General features: G+C 33.4%; 2 protein-coding genes and 2 long non-coding RNA genes across 5 annotated transcripts; 2 read left to right on the forward strand and 2 right to left on the reverse strand.

Annotated features, from left to right (window-relative positions):
• Positions 1–232: 232 nt before the first annotated feature.
• Positions 233–3587, reverse strand: LOC110795544 (uncharacterized). 2 transcript variants are annotated; one of them, XR_008922483.1, is made up of 4 exons: positions 3381–3587; positions 2501–2810; positions 1945–2042; positions 233–1182 (listed from the first exon to the last, which is right to left on the reverse strand). It is a non-coding gene; the product is annotated as an uncharacterized lncRNA (long non-coding RNA). The 2 variants fall into 2 exon arrangements; XR_002535321.2 differs by having other exon boundaries at positions 233–2042; positions 3381–3584.
• Positions 3588–4959: 1372 nt separating this feature from the next.
• Positions 4960–8754, forward strand: LOC110795091 (plasmodesmata-located protein 6-like). The gene is made up of 2 exons (XM_022000070.2): positions 4960–5237; positions 7909–8754. Exons 1-2 carry the CDS (start codon positions 5039–5041, stop codon positions 8163–8165), a joined length of 456 nt encoding a protein of 151 aa, XP_021855762.2. The 5' UTR covers positions 4960–5038; the 3' UTR covers positions 8166–8754.
• A 3390-nt stretch (positions 8755–12144) lies between these two features.
• LOC110795529 (inorganic pyrophosphatase 2-like) lies at positions 12145–13696 on the forward strand. Its single transcript, XM_022000544.2, has 4 exons — positions 12145–12417; positions 12502–12623; positions 12790–12994; positions 13108–13696. The coding sequence occupies exons 1-4, from the start codon at positions 12280–12282 to the stop codon at positions 13471–13473; spliced, it is 831 nt and encodes a 276-aa protein (XP_021856236.2). The 5' UTR covers positions 12145–12279; the 3' UTR covers positions 13474–13696.
• A 299-nt stretch (positions 13697–13995) lies between these two features.
• On the reverse strand, positions 13996–16803 carry LOC110795534 (uncharacterized). Its single transcript, XR_002535320.2, has 3 exons — positions 16651–16803; positions 15967–16158; positions 13996–14931 (listed from the first exon to the last, which is right to left on the reverse strand). It is a non-coding gene; the product is annotated as an uncharacterized lncRNA (long non-coding RNA).
• Between the last annotated feature and the right edge of the window lie 371 nt (positions 16804–17174).

A 17174-nucleotide genomic window follows, 5' to 3' on the forward strand; every position in this document is an offset into this window, starting at 1 on the left:
TCTTGCTCTAAGGCCCAGGTCGGCGTAGTAGTCAATCGCCCAACGATGTAGGCAAAAGCAATGAAGCACGGTAGAGTAAATAAATATTTCAGCTAAGGCCCAATGGACTTAAAGAAAAAGACTCATTCTAAACTAAGGCCCACGTGGGCGAAGTAGTCAATGGCCCACGTCTGTAAGGCCCACGTCGACGAAGTAACCAATGGCCACCGGCCACCGGTGTAGGCAAAAGCAATGAAGCACGGTGGATTAAATAAATATTTAAATACTGAAAAGTCAAAGTGCGATGTCGAGTCAAAGTGTAGTATGGATCCATTCATCAGCAAATTTTACAAAAGCCTCAAAGTGAAGAGCATTTTACGTCAGCAAACTTTACAAAACCTCAAAAGTGAAGACCATTGTCAGCAAACTTTGACAAAAGCCTCAAAGTGAAGAGTATTATACGTCAGCAAACTTCACAAGTATCATAACCTATAAAATTCACTTACTCTTAAACCAACATTCTCCAACATTAACAACAATCTCTCCCTCCTTAACACCAAACCTTCCAATCTCAGATGGAGCAAAGTGGTACTCGAGACCAGCCAAATTTTCAGCAAATTATAGTAATTTGCAACTTCTCCATGTCTCCCAACAACATTCATCAACCACCACCTACGATTGAGCCGCCGAAATCACTCAATCCAAATTACTTAAATTGTATCTTCACCTTCATGGTCACATTCCTTCTAAGCTTGCTTCAGTTAAAAAGTCAAGGAGAAGATACCATTTCCCCCTTTTCCACCAACCCTTTCACCATATTACTCTCTACTCTTTGGCTTCTCCTCTATTGTTGTGCTTTTGCTACTTGCTTAAAATCATCATCATCATCATCATCAGCACCACCACCACCACTACCATCATTGACGACATCATCACCTCCTCCACCACCAACCATACACTTGCCATCATCACCACAAACAACTAAATATTCTCCAAAAGAAATGATGATTATTTGCGGGATGTTGGCATTGGCTTCTCTAGGGTCCCTCCTCTTTCCTAGCTCTGCACAACTTTACTCTCTCTATACCATGTATGTCTCTATAGGACTCTATGTGGTTTTTCATTGGGCAAGGTTACGCCACCGAATTTCTCAAGCACCTAGGGGGAACATCCTTCCTTTGCATATTAGAGAAATAATTCAACCTTAAACACAATAACTGCAGTGAATATTAGGAACACTTACAACTGTACTATATGTAAACATCGTTTAGCTGTGATTTAAATTTTCATGGAACTAGATTTAGAGAATATGCATCAACCCCTCAAAAGATCTCAGTAGTTAACTGGGTTTTTGAGCAAAGATTTTCTTTGTGAATCCTAAATTCTTCAATCCGACAAAAACAAATCAAGTTGAGGAGGAATTACCAGAGATTAAGATGTGCATGACACATCCATTTTTTATGTCTATCTAACAGGAAAAATATTTGAAGGGTCATGGAACCACGGATACCCTCAAACTTCTTAGTTTACCTCTATAAAAACATGAGTTCTGCAATTTTCTAGACATTTTCACTTTTGTTCTACTATAGTGCCCCCTAATTCCACATGTGAAACAAACCAAAGCCCCTAAACAGTAAAGAATAATCATCACATCAACCAGTAGTTTTATTTATGATCTTCCAAAAGCATTTTGGGTCACTGGACTCACTACTCTTTCCTATTTATCCTAACATTATGCTCGTACATATTGAAGACCACACATGCATGAAATGGGATTTGTGCTTAATTTATAATGGTTTTACTGGACTGTCAATCAAAGGAGTTCCTAGTTCCTACTGATCAAACATGTATTTGATTTACAGTCAATTGCAGACGATGGAGAGGGCAAGCAAACTACTTAAGCATTCAACTGTTCTATTACTGATAACAAAAAACAGATTTACACAAAATGATAGTAGTGCTTACAGGGCTTAGGTGTGCAACCAATCAGATCGAGAAAAACTTAAGTTCAATCAATGACCACATAGTTGGGTTTTAGGCTAAGAATCTGCAGTCCCTCAGTCCTGATTCAATATTCAAATACCAAATCTGAATGACTATCTGCTTTGACTTGATAAGAAGCAACATAGTTCAAATACCAAATGATTGTTATTATATGGTGACATTTGCTAAATTTTATTGACATGTTGAAGAAATTTCACAGAAACAAGAGGAAACACCCAAATGGTTGATCTGTAGAATAGTACCAGATTGAAGAGAGAAATACACAAGGGCACAAGGAAAGCTTGCTACTCAATGGAAGAAGGCAGGGAAATATAATATTTGGAACAACAAATAAGAACTTGAGAAGAACGCATATCATCAGACAGTTAAAAAGAAGAGAATTCCACATAATATCCAAGTAACAATTGATCATAAATTCATATTCATTCATCAAAAAGCAGGACATCAGGACTCAGGAATACATGGTTATCTCTTTAAGCACAATGACATAAATGCTGTTATGAAATCGACAACAGACCTGTGGAGGCCAAGAGCGATCAAAACCTAAACAGGCAGTTGCACTTCAACTCCGGATATCAGCAATTTGACAACATTGGTGACCTCTGTTACAAGTGATTTTCCCCAAGCGCTATCTCAGTAGGCAGCCACCCAAACTGGTCGATGCTAAATGCAGTGCGCATTGGCTCACGAGTCATGAGGCCCATGAGTCTCACTACCCAGCTCATGTGATAAACATAAAAAACGCAACGGATAGATGAGTTCTTCTGTGAAGTTTTTAGGAGTTACATACTTACATATCCAGTGCTCTCCCTAAGTCCATGGAACATCTGAAAATCAGGAAGGATATCATTGTACACTTGTACATAGATAGGTAGAACTATAGCTTATGTCATTGCATATAAAGTTGCCAATCCAAGACAAATGCGGTTCATCAAACATTTGTTTCAAGAAATGCAATTATAAATTCAACCAACACTGTGAAAATGTTACGCAACACATAGTAATAATAAATGCAATCCAATGCAAAATCAACAAAAACAAAATAAAACACCACTACCCAGAAATCCAGAATATGAAAATAAGCATCAAATACCAAGAAGTAGACACAGTTAATTGATACTGGTTACAAGAACTGCAAGCAACCAAACATGGGAATTTCGAAGGAAAGGTGATTTTTCAATTCATTCATATATATTAATTACCAACAAAAATTAATTAAAAGAGTAATCAACATAATTCAGGTATGCTTAGAGAAGAGCAATAGGACTGATGCCCAATAACATAAATTCAACAAAAAAAAATCTGCAAATGAGAATAGATATCGCTAAATTGAAGGTAATTAAGATCAAATCTAAACCAAAAGTGGAATACAACGAATACAAAAGACTTCTACTTACTGGAAATCAGCACCGAGCTTAGCAGAATCATATTTAGCTTCGGAAGCAATGAGAAAACTCTCTCTCCTAGGGTTTCAGAAATTGGGAATTTTTGTTCAGCGGCGTCATCACAAAACTCACGACGGTGAAAATTCTACTGAGGAAAAGGATGAAAAGAGTCAAAGTCTCAACGACAGAACGTACTCGTCTCGACTACTCGAGTACTCGGAGTCTCGATTGGATTACAAGAATGTGCCCAAATAACACCATAGTTCTTTACGCTTTAAAAAACATATTACAAAAAATAATAACTTTGACCATAAATTCGTACTATTATATCTATTAAAAATTAATATAACATGTCTTGTTAGGTTTGTCTCAAAATGTATTTTATAAATATATTTTTATAATTTATTGCCATGTAAAATTGTATATATTAACGGTCAAATATTGCACCGGATTCCGTGCAAATAATAAATGTGAATATCTTTTTGAAACATAGGTAGTAAATTAGTAATCCTTAAACCGAAGGAGAGTATCATGTGAGGGCCCTTACAACCAAACCTGTCAAAAGTCGACCCGACTCGAAAACCGACCTGAACCCGATCCAAAAATATTGGGTCTTGAACAAGATTTTGAGACTCATAACCCGATTTTATCTGAACCCGAGCAACCCAAAAAGTAATGGGTCAAAACCCGACTGAACACGTTTTTTCAATTATTGGGTGTAATATAATTTTAATTTGAATTATACGTCATTTTATGGTTGAATTTGACTAAATATAAAGTTGTGTAGGAAAATTCGTTAATTTGTGCCTGTATTTTATATATTTATTACCTAAATTAATAAAAATATAATACGCGTTTTAAAATCTCTCAACCCGTTGGGTCGACCCGAACCCAAAACACTAGGTCTTGAACAAGCATTTGTAAACCCGAACCCGAAAGTGACCGACCCGATTTAACCTGAACCCGAAAATATTTTTCTATAACTCAACTCGACTCGACCGACTCGTTTGACAGGTCTACTTAGTACTTACAACCCTATTCTTACAATAAATATAATAAAGCGCAATTTTTTTCCCTCAAAAACCTTGTATATTTTTTTTATATATATATATTTTAATTTAATGCTCTTTTAAAAATTAAGTTCAACCACATAATGATCGTAAAATATTTAATGCGGAGTAAATTACAAAGTGACTCCCTTTTATTTATTGCATCTAAATGCAACTCCTTTTTTAATTGTTGATATTAAAAATCAATATTATTAACTAATGTCCACTTTAAAATTCATTGTCATTAATACTAATGTAACATTTGAATAAACTACTCTTTTTTTTTTTTTTTTAATTAAGTCGGTAATATGTTACGCGAAATGTATTTTTTTATTGTCCGGAAACTCGTACTAAATACTTCGATATCTATGAATGAAAGGGCACTGCCAAAGTCAAAGACATTTTATTTATTGGAATTATTCTCCTCTATAAAAAAATTCCAAAGACGACTTTATACGGATTAGTAAACATTATCAAGTATTTTTAAACAAAGCAGAAGAATTACTAAAGAGAATTGGTCCTAAATCCTAATAATACTCTCTATAAAATGCTGCTTCATTCGTCTAACCTTGTATACAACACTATTAGTTAATATATTAATATTAATACTTCTCTAAAAGAATGAAACAAGCAATAATCCAAGCACGATTTCTCATTCTGTTCCTAGTTTGCAAGTCAATTTATGGGCAACAAACTTCCACCCTTATCACTGAGAATGCCTTTCTCGGGATCAGTTGCTCAAAAACCGTCCCTCGTAGCGCCATGTACGGCCAAAATTTTATCAAGACTCTTGCCGCTCTCGTTGTTCACGCAGATTTAGGTGAAAATTTTTAACTTACATTTTTATTTTACATAATGTACTCATTGTTTTCAAAATTGCTAACCACGCCTCATAAGAACGATGCATTAGACCCTGTTTGGGTTCATCTTATTTCATGAACTTATTACTTCTTTCAAATTTTAATCAGATCGATCAGATCAGAAAAATAATTCAGATAAATTTAGATCAGATCAGCTTATTATTATTATTATTATTATTATTATTATTATTATTATTATTATTATTATTATAAAACGTTACAAGCTTAACAAGCTACAAAAATCAAATGAACTACAAGAAGTTGGAGGGGAGCCGAGATACAATCTGGGCCCCCACTCCTCTAGCTATGGCAAACCCGATCCTGCTGAAAATATGGGCAGCTGCCCGCGCCCCAATTTTTTTTATTTTTTGTTATTGATATATACTTATATCATTGTTATTATTACTTATATTTTATAACTACTTTTGCTTTAATACAAAATTTTTATTGTCTAGATCTGACCCGATATGTCCGGATCATAATCGGTATAATCATATCATATCCAAATCATGTCTAGATCAAAATCGATATGTACATATCATAACCGATCTGTACAGATCATGTGTAGATCAGAAGAGATATGTACATATCATGTCCAGATCAGAACCGGTCTATAAAGGTTATGTCCAGAGAACTAATCTGTCCATGTCAGAACTGGTATGATCTGATCATATCCATGTCAGAACCGATATGTGCATATCAGAATCGATTTGTGCAGATCAGAACCGATATGTGCAGATCATAATCAATCTATACATATCATGTTCAGATCAAAACCGGTGTGTCCGATCAGAACTTATCTGTACATATCATGTCCAGATCATAATTTCTCTGTACAGATCATGTCCAGATCAAACAAATCTGTGAAAATCATGTCTAGAGAATAACTGGTATGTGTAGATCATGTCTAGATCAGAATCGATTTGTACAACTCATGTCCAAAACATAACCGATTTATACAGCTCGTGTCCAAAACAGAACCGATTTATACAGCTCATGTCTAAAACATAACTGATATGTTCAAAGCATATCCAGATCAGAACTGATATGTACAAATCATATCAAAAGTGAACCAATCTGCCCAGATCAGAACCGGTATATCCAAATAAAATGTCCAGGTCAAAACCATTATGTCCATATCAGAATCGATAGTCTAAATCATGTCCAACTTAGAATCGATCTATCCAGACCATGTCCAAGTCTATCTAGTATATGGAATAATTAAATAATGACTAAGGTCAAATGAATAATTTATAATAACTATATTATGAATTTGAATAAATTTTATTTTACATGTAAATTATTTAATATTAATTAATAATTGTAGTTTTTTTTATTATCTAAAACTTAATTATGAAAAATCAGATATGATCAGAAAAAAAAGTTCAAATCAGATCAGATAAGTTTAGATCAGATCAGAAAAAATAAGTTCAAATCAGATCAGATAAGTTTTGATCAGATCAGATAAGGAGAAATAAGGTGAACTAGACGGGCTTTAGTTGTTATATCAAAAGGTCTTGCACGCACATGGTGTACACTAAACTTATTATATATCCGGATAACTTTATCCAGTTTTTAATGATAAAATAAAACACATTATCACAAAAAAATTGATAACTTTTACATATACGGGGATAACTTCATTTTGAGTTAAGTTTTACTCCCATATACAATATTTATTGTACTACACCACTTTTAAATAAGAATTTGTGTTATCACGTGGTATATAAGATGAGATATGATATAAGTTAGCTATTTACCAATTTTACTTTTTTATTCTGTTGTCTACAAGACCAAAACTACAAAGTATTCCTCAACTTATTTAAGTTTTTTCTTGTGCTTTATTTCATAATTTCAAGTTCATTTATTTAAGCAGAAATAACTTTATAGTAGAAAAAATAAAGTAAAAATATTGAAACTACTCATATATCGTGACAAATCCAACATCTTAAATGAATAAGTTTTTTCTTACAAATATAGATACCCATAGATGTTCGACGTTTCTATCTGCTTAAATGGAACTAGTTTTGTTGAACCTATGACTCACAATATTTTATTTTTTTATTTAAAAGTATGCTCATGTTTACTTTTTTTGTGCAACAATGGAGAAAAAGAATGAAAAACGAAATAGAAAATCAAACAACAAAAGGCGATAAGTAAATATGATTTTTTTAGAAAAACCGTAAAATAATTATTCAATTGAAATTGGAATGTGAAACTAATGAAAATAATTAAGAAAGAAAAGACATGATAATATATATAAAAATATTGGAAATACAAGAGGAAGAAAATGAAGAACTTTATTAAAAAAACAAAATAGATATTACAAAGGAAAGAAAAAGGGAAAAAAGTGGCGAACCGTTGTTCTAAATTTCCTATTTAATTCGAACAGAGTGAGCAAAAAACGAGATACCCGAAATGGAACCGGAACCTGCAAATCAAAACTTGGTGTTTTCCTATTTGAACTGAAATATGTTGGTATATATCCTGTAAACATCATTTTTAATATGGAATATCCGAAATGGGTAACCTTTATGTTTGTTGCTCATAAAATAAAATCGGGTTATGGGTCATAAAATCTTGTTCGTATTTTCGGGTGGGGTCGATTTTTAACAGGTCTAATTATTACAGGTCATCTATCGGGCAGCAGCACGGAGGGTAGTGATGCAGAAGCAGCACAAGGACTTTATTATTGTAGAGGAAGTGATACAGTGAGCGCTAATGAATGCGCTGCCTGTGTACGAAATGTAACATCAGGATTAGCAGATTCCGTAGAGTGTGCAACAGGAAATTCCGCCATAGTCTGGCGAGGATTTTGCACTGTACAAGTGGCTAACTTCGCCATAATCGGGCAACTACAAACGGAACCAAAGAATGTCCGTCCCTGAAAAAGTCACCCCGGATGCTTCGTTGGTGGCAGATGATATCAGGGATTTACATAGATTAACTCTCTTGAACGCTGAAGACAACTATAAGCAAGGTTTCTATTTTAGCAGCATGGTTCTTCAAAGCATGAGATATCACGTTATAGCTCAATGCAATCCTGATTTGCTCATTCAAGATTGCAAAACATGCCTAGACCAAGCCTTTTCCGAACCATGTGAACCACAACAGTGTGGCGCTTTTAGCTCCATGCTTTTGGTTTTGTACCCAAGCTGCCAATACATGTACGGTTATGAGTGATCGTATTACCCCGGCCCGGCCCGGCCCGGCCCGTCGTTTTACATGCTTTCTTCTATTCCAAGACCAAGATTGTTGCTCGTGTATGTTTTTTCATGTTTGATTGTACTAGTTGTTGGATGGCGGAGACCGTGCCCCAAAGTTATCTAAATCTATTTTGTGAATATTAAGCTATGACGTGATATCTCATGTTTTGAAATTATAATTTATTTTTATTGAATTGAACAAAACAAATAATGTTTACGTTATTAGGTTTGTAGCCGCAATAGAGAATGCTCATGAAATTAAAAAAGTGCACTTTTTGCATTATCTTAAATATGCTCCTCGTACTTGAACTTGATTTGGTTTCCCAAGGTAGCCAAAGTAATTTGTATAAGCTAATAGTCTAAGAAACAAACTTTTTGTCATAACAAAAGAGCAAATACATACTTCTTACTACCTCCGTTTCATAAAGTTCTTTACGCTTTGGAAAATGTGTCCAAAGTATAAATACTTTAACCGTAAATTATCACCAATATATACATCAAAACGTTACATGTAAGATCTTGTTAGATTGATCTCGGGATGTATTTTTAGAATATCAAATTTTTATAATTTTTTCACATAAGAAATTGGATATATTAATAGTTAAATATTGCATTGGAGCCCGTGCAAATAGTAATTGTAAAGATATTTTTGAAACGGAGGTAATACTTCATATCATCATATGTACTCCGTCCGTATTAAAATAGGAGACCCACTTCCCATTTTCGGCCATATAAATAGAAAATAGGACCTTTTACCAAACTGGCTACTTTTACAATTTTATTTACCAAAACGACTACTTTTGAATTATATTTCCTAAACTAGCTACTATTTATTTACCAAAATGACTATTTTGACTTTGAGTAAAAAAACATTAAACTAGTTTGGTTTGGTTTTTTTTTTACTCCGTAATATATAGTGAACCAATTTTTTTGGGTTTTTTTTAGTATCTTGTTATTATTTTTTTACTAAAATGTAAGTACTTTGTATTTTCTTGAGTTAATTTTTTAAATGAACCATTCCCCTTTTTATATAAAAAAAAAAAAAGCAAAAAACAAAAATGGACAATTTGCTTTGCTAATAGCCCCAAAGTCTTCTCAAATATAATCAATCCAAAACATAATCACAAACCAAAGAACAATTACTCCGTACTTTATTTTTAAAGAAATAATAACTTATACTCCATATTATACATTAGAAAAAACTATAGTACAAACATAAGGAAACAAAATTAACATGCATTTGAAGTAGAATAAAACTATGAAACAAAATACATTCAATCAAAAGTTCCTTATACATAAGGAAACAAAATTAACATGCATACGGAGTACTTAGAGTTTCGATTTCTTATTAGATTGAAACCAAAATTACAAAATATTGAATATAATGAAAAATAATTAAGCCTAAAATATGCATGAAAAATAAATCAGTTGGGGAAATTGGAAAACGCCAGGCTCCAGTGACGTCAACTTAAATATTAGAAAGACAAAAAGAACCCAAAATTTATATATTAAATCTGTCCGGAGTCCCTAAAAAACCACATCGGTTCCCTATTTTTAAAAAATAATTCAAACCAAATTGGTTCACTAAAAAAAAAAAAAACTCAAACCGGTTAATTAGTTTTTACTTCAAAGTCAAAATAGTAGCTAGTTTGGGAAATAAAATTAAAAAGTAGTCATTTTGGTAAATAAAATTGTAGAAGTAGCTAATTTGGTAAAAGATCCAAAAATAATACACTTGTCATTTTTAGTAACTTTTTAACCTCATCATATAATTAAATAATATATTTATTTTACCCTATGAGTTGACCCACTAACACATTAAACAATAAATTTCATAAACCCCCTACCCCTCCAAAATTTAATGGTCCCACTTATTTTACTTGATTAAAATATTTATCCAAACTCCACTTGCTTTATTATTTTATTTCATTCAACTATTCTTACTTAATACCCGTGACCGGCCAAGTATATCTCCTATTTACATACGGAGGGAGTAGTAGAATGCAATAACAAGACAACAATTACACAATTTAATAATTTATAGGAAGAATATTCAAGACACTGTCTTTCGAGAACTCTTGAATCACCTCACTTAGACAATTTGATGATTTATGTGAACAACCTTTTATACCCCTTATAAAGTTTATTTAAATGCAATTTTTTTTTTTACCATTATTGTTAATCCTCTACCAATTAATTAATTCCTCCGTTCTATTTTAGTTGACACATTTCTTTTTGTCAAGTTTGCCAATCACTCATTATAATACAAGCCTTTCAGTTTATTGCAAAAGAACATACATTTTGAGTAGTACATATACGCAAGGCCTGAGAGGCTAAGATCGTATCGAGTTACTAATTAACAACTTCACGTCATTGCCATTGTGTAGTGGCGCTCTTTCTCGTATTTATCTGCCTAGATTAGACGTGGTTATTTAACTGGTAGGTCGGGAGGCCCAATGCAATTCGATGAAAAGCAAATCGGGTCATAAAAGAGTCATTTTAAAGTAAGTCAATATTGGGCGAATCGTAGTAGGTTACGAGTCAATATCGAGTCCAACGTGGACAGATCCAATAAACAGGCAAGGAAAAATGAAAATAGATAGGGAGATAGAGGAGTACATGTAATTTTATTTTATTTTTATACGATAACTATTTTAGTTTTCAAAAATTTTGGGCTATTAATTTAACTCTGTATTTACTTTAGTCATGCCATGTTTAACTTATGCAATAAAAAAACACTTCAACAGGTCTTGCATGCACGGTGTACACTACAAAAATTTGTATCTTTAACGAAAACCTAATTACGACGGGTTAAAAATCCCGTCGCAAAAATCTTTTGCGACGGGGCTAACAACCAAACAAGGACGGGAACAACCATCGCAAAATGTCTTTTACGACGGGTTAACGACGACATTTTCCATTAACGACGGCCCCCTTTTATGACGGGTTCACGATAGGAAATCCCGTCATTAATCAACGATTATTGGCTTTTAACGACGAGATTTCTTGTAGTGGTATAATAAATTTATTGTAAATCGCAATAACTTTTACTCATTTTGTTTTGGTAATTTTAACATGTTTTGATTAACTTTGACTTACATGTTTAATTACCTTTATACCTATTAGTGAATGAAATAATTTTTATTAAAGCGAAAAAATTATCAATATAGAATATATAACTTTTATATTATACCGCGATAACTTTTAAACATTTTTACATTATTCCCGTATTCGATATACAATATTTATTGTACATTAACTTTTAACTAAAAATCTGTGAAAGCACTTCTAACTTGACCATAATCCTAAGTTCCTTAGGTTTCCAATAACTGGTTCTATTCCAAATTACGATAATTTATGGTAACGAAAGAAACACAGATTCCTTGGTGGTAACGCAAGAACAAATTAAAGAGAAGCTCAAACCTAAATTTATTTTAATATTAAAAAAAAACGCTAAAAAAGAATACATAAAATAAAAATCAGGATATTACTAGGATATCTGCTACTCCGTACAAAACAAAAGCATATTCCCCAAGATTCCCGCGCATTTTATTCATCTTCAAATTGCACAATTAACTAATTACCAAATTATTTCCTTAATTCTATAGATTCTATTCTCACCTAAATTCAGATCCTTCCTCCGTATCAAAAGATGCTACAGTATATTCCTTCAAAGTTTAAACTATAAATACCTGACTACTAATCCTCCAGGTTAATACACAAAGCCAAGAATTAATAGACCAAAAATCCCATCAAAGTTTCTGTACTTGTTTCAACCTAGTAATATTCTTTAGAAATGGAAGGAATAATGGTGGTTTTCGACTTCGACAAGACGATCATTGAATGCGATAGCGATAATTGGGTAGTTGATGAGTTGGGTTTTACAGAACGTTACAATCAGCTTCTTAATACCATGCCATGGAACTCTATGATGGTTTGTTTCTCTTATTTATACTCTGTTTTCATTCATCGTGTTGGTTCAATCGATTAATCTCTGTTTGTTTAAATGATGAAACAGGACACATTGATGAAAGAGATGCACACACAAGGAATAACAACCGATGACATTGCTCGAGTTTTGAAAACAGTTCCGATTCATCCTCGCGTTATTCCGGCAATTAAAGCCGCCCATGCTGCTGGGTAATTAAAATTCCTCGATCTTGTTTAAACATTAATTACTCCTTCTATCAGAATTGATTGTCTTGTTTATTGCATTATTTAACTAGTAACTAGTAAGACGAATAAAATTTTACATATTATAGTATGTTTTTCCTTAGGAATAAAAGTTTATGATTATCTTATGCAGATGTGATTTGAGGATTGTAAGCGATGCAAATACATTCTTCATTGAGACCGTACTGGATCATCTTGGATTAAAGAATTGTTTCACAGAGATTAACACAAACCCAGGTTATATTGATGAAGAAGGGAGATTAAGGATATTACCAATTCATGATTTCACCAAAACTCCTCATGAATGCAACAACCCTTGCCCTCCAAACATGTGCAAGGTAATTATATTTTGAAATACTTTTAATATAATTAAATTGTGTAACGTAGATTAAATGTATAATAGGTTAGTAATTCATGTCTAATTACTTGTTATTATTCTATAAAATTGCAGGGTTTGGTGATAAAAAGGTTATTAAGTGAGCATAACACCAAGAAATTCATATACTTAGGAGATGGAATTGGAGATTATTGCCCTTCATTAAGGCTAAGAGAAGGTGATCATGTTATGCCAAGAAAGAATTATCCAGTTTATGATATGATTTCAAGCAATCCAATGCTTATTAGAGCCAAGATCCATGAATGGGCTGATGGTGAAGATCTGGAACGGATTCTACAGTCTCTAATCCAAGAAGATATCATCATCTCTTCTAATGGAGATGATAATAATAAAGTTGCTCAGCAATTGTTCGACTTTGATTACAAGCGTGGAATGTCGCCAGTTATTACTTGCCATAAAGCTGTATGTGTGCCTTATTAGAAGTTGGATACCTCTTGTTATTATACCTACGATACTAAAAGAAGGGGAGAAGAAAACCCCTTGTAATTTTTGTTTGTTTGGTACTCCCTAGAAAAACTAAAGAGAATCTCTTGATTTTGTATTTATTTTTTAGGGTTTGATCTTAGGTTTATGTAACTAACTTTTGTTTCTCAATTGAAACAATTAATTGGTGAATGAAGATGTATATTACATTATTACTGCACCTGTCTCCTTAGTTCGTTACTTAGCTTTCTAGCACTATAGTTGATTCTAGTCGGATCAATAACCATTAGGGTTGATTTCGAGTTTATGTCGACTCTGATGGCATTTGTTGATGGATTGTAGTATTGTATACTTTTATTATTGGCCCAAATAATTTTAGTCTCTATTAAAAAAAGGCCCAACAAAAAGCAACATCCAAACCAGTTTATCGACCCACTTTAAACAGTTAACCTCGACTCTCTTTTTTCCGTTTTTTTCTTCACCCAACCGTCATTCCGTCAATCAGTAAGACTTGAAACAAGTTGTAAACTTCTTTATATTATATCATTACTCCATTGCCTTAAAGAGGCTCCCGCAAGAAGCGGGATAAGGGGGATCAGACATAAGCAACCTTACCCCTGCAATTGCAGAGAGGTTATTTCCAATTGACCCGAAAGCAATAGCGGGACGACAACGGGACGACCATCTTCTACTTCATGAAAAGGAAGCGAAATGGCTATGGGATATTTGGCTCCATTGGATATGGACAAGTATCCAAAATGGATATTGGATACATTTCGTAGGAGGTTCCTTTGTTGTGGACTTGTGGCCGTTGCTGACATGCATTAATATGTCAATTTTGTACATGTAAAACCAATTCCTATAAAACCAATTCCTCGGTCTGAAGAAGTCCTACAACCAAAAATCATCCTCCATTAACAATTTTCCAACTCGAGCTCTGGTGCTTCAAACCAACCAAAATTTAAGCAAATTATAGTAAATTGCAACATCTACATGTCTGTCAACAACATTCATCAAGCACCACCTACAAATACAAATACAATCCAGTCGCTGGAATCACTGAATCCAAAAGCCTTGAATACTATCTTCATCTTCATAGCCACATTCTTTCTTACCTTGCTTCAGTTGAAGAGTCAAGGAGACCATACCATTTCCCCCTTTTCCACCAATCCTCTCACAATACTACTCTCTACTATTTGGCTTCTGTTCTATTGTTGTGCTTTTGCTGCTTCCTTAAAACCATCACCACCAACAACTACTAAATGTTCTCCAAAAGAAATGATGATTTTTTTTGGGATATTGGCATTGATATCTTTAGGGTCACTCCTCTTTCCTAGCTCAGTCCAACATTACGCGCTCTATTCAATGAATACCATAATCGGACTGGGTATGGTTCTTTATTGCGCAAGGTTACGCCATCAAGTTTCTCAATCGCCAAGGGGGATCCTACTTCCTCTGCATATCAGAGAAATAACCCATCCTTAAAACAGTAGTCAATTACTGCAGGGATCACCAGGAACAGTTATAACAGTATACTTGTATATATGCAAACATTGTTTAGCTGTGATTTCTTTCATGGATCCAGATTTAGAGAATATGCATAAGCTCTTTGTGGTTAATTACTTAATTGGGGTTTTCAACAAAGACTTTCTTTTGGGAATCCTAAATTATTTTATCAAACCAAAATGAATCAAGTTGAGGCGGATTAAGATGTAACACAACACAACACAACACATCCATTTATCATGTGTATCAACCAGGACAAATATTTGAAGGGTTGAGGAATCATGGATAGGGGATACACTCAAGCATCTTAGTGTACCTCTAGAAAACATGAACTATGCAAACTTTCTAGACATGTTACCCTTTGTTTTAGTATAATCCCCCTTATTTCCACGTTAAAATTGTCTTTACCCCTGTATTGTTACTGAAAACCCTTGGTTTTATCTCTACATAATCATGTTAGTCTCTTCTCTATAGGAATGTAAAAAGAATAGACATAAAACGTGTTACAATGGGGGAATTTTGTACAAACAACAGGGCCTCCCGGCGGTCTGGTAATCTATTTTGCATGATTTTTTAGGGACAACATATACACACCAAACATGACATATGATTTGCTAAGAACCCTCAGGTAACTAATCATCAATACAAATACATAAAACTGTCTTGATTGCACAGATCAAAGAATAGCCGAAGTTAAAACTAGAACACCAAACTGAACACATTCATGTACTTGTGCATACTTAACCTATGCATATGCAAATGCAAATTTACACACGTGAAAAAAAACAAAGCCCCTGTTATCAGATAATTAATTTATGATCTTCCATTCTTCCAAAGGCATTTTGTGTCGCTTTTCTTTCCTAGTTAACCTAACATTAGGCTATCTAGATGAAAAGAGATTTGTGCTTATGTACTTCATTCATAATGATTTTAATGGGGTGTAAATCAAAGTACTGTGAAAACTTCAACTATAGCTAGGTTCACCTGTACTTCCAATGTTACCGAAATCAAACGCAGTACTGATTGGCTTAAGTCTCTCTTGAGTCTTGAGTCTCCTTATCCAGCTCATGTATAGTGATAACCACTACAAACGTGGCCGATAGCTCAGCTCTTCCGAACACTTATTAGCAGTCCTACATGGCTACATCCTGTGTTCGCCCTCAGTCCATGAAACACCTGAATAGTCAGAAAAGATTTAATTGCAATTTGCAAACAAAATTCCCAATCAATTTAAGGAAGAACTTTTGTTAAATCATAAATTCAAAACACAGTGCAGAATATGATTCAAAGACATACTACTGAGTACTGACATAGTAAAGAAAATGCAAGATTAATAGAATCAAATTGATAACAGCAATACCCAGAATATGAAAACAAGGCATAAAACAAATACCATGAGGGAGGCGAGGCGCAAACATGGCAATTTTGATCAACAAATGCGTCAAGTAATTCCGGAATTAAATTTAAAATTAAGACGAAAATTAACCGAATTTAAGAACCCGAAAAGAAGAGCATCAAGTCAATTTGAAAAGTTAGTAACCAGAATTATCTCAACTTCTCAAGCTTCAATTATACGAATTCTATACAACAAAATCTGCAAATGATAATTCAAATCGCCAAATTGTAGACCAGTAAAATCGCATCCAAAACAAAAACACTTCTACTTACCGAACATCATCTCGAGCTTCGGAATCCGGTCCCCTCTCTCCTAGGGTTTTGAAATTGGGAATTTTGGTTCTGCTACATTATCACAAATTGGCACTTCCAAATTTCAATATTAGTGGATGACGAAATGAGATTTGTTTTTTTTTTATATATATATTAAATAAAATAAAATAATGGAAAGTTGCGACAAAATCAAGATAGCCTTTTCACTCATTTTTCCTGAATTTATCTGAACTGAAATTAACTGAATTTATTTTAACTTAATTGAACTTATCTTAACTTATTCAAATTTATCGAAACTTATTTTAGTTATAAACTAGTATAGTGCCCGTGCGATGCACGGTTTATAATCCTAATATTAAATTTGCATGAAATCTAAATTTTATTTGCAGACAATCTATAACAAAAAAAAAAAAAAGAACTTATAATATTTTCTATTTAAAAATTAATGGTGGATAAAATATGTTGTTAATGTCTTATTTATTAAAAAAAAAAAAAAACTAAACAAATAAGGGTACAAAGATATG

This window comes from Spinacia oleracea, chromosome 6 (assembly GCF_020520425.1).
Source record: "Spinacia oleracea cultivar Varoflay chromosome 6, BTI_SOV_V1, whole genome shotgun sequence".
Classification (NCBI taxonomy): Eukaryota; Viridiplantae; Streptophyta; class Magnoliopsida; order Caryophyllales; family Amaranthaceae; genus Spinacia; species Spinacia oleracea.

What these genes read in the sequence shown, in the direction of transcription:
- LOC110795091 (XM_022000070.2), top strand. Translation starts at nt 5,039, where the DNA reads ATGAAACAAGCAATAATCCAAGCACGATTTCTCATTCTGTTCCTAGTT. An exon ending in CGTTGTTCACGCAGATTTAG is followed by an intron (nt 5,238 to 7,908) that starts GTGAAAATTTTT and finishes TAATTATTACAG; the next exon opens with GTCATCTATCGGGCAGCAGC.
- LOC110795529 (XM_022000544.2), top strand. Translation starts at nt 12,280, where the DNA reads ATGGAAGGAATAATGGTGGTTTTCGACTTCGACAAGACGATCATTGAA. An exon ending in TGCCATGGAACTCTATGATG is followed by an intron (nt 12,418 to 12,501) that starts GTTTGTTTCTCT and finishes ATGATGAAACAG; the next exon opens with GACACATTGATGAAAGAGAT. An exon ending in GCCCTCCAAACATGTGCAAG is followed by an intron (nt 12,995 to 13,107) that starts GTAATTATATTT and finishes ATAAAATTGCAG; the next exon opens with GGTTTGGTGATAAAAAGGTT.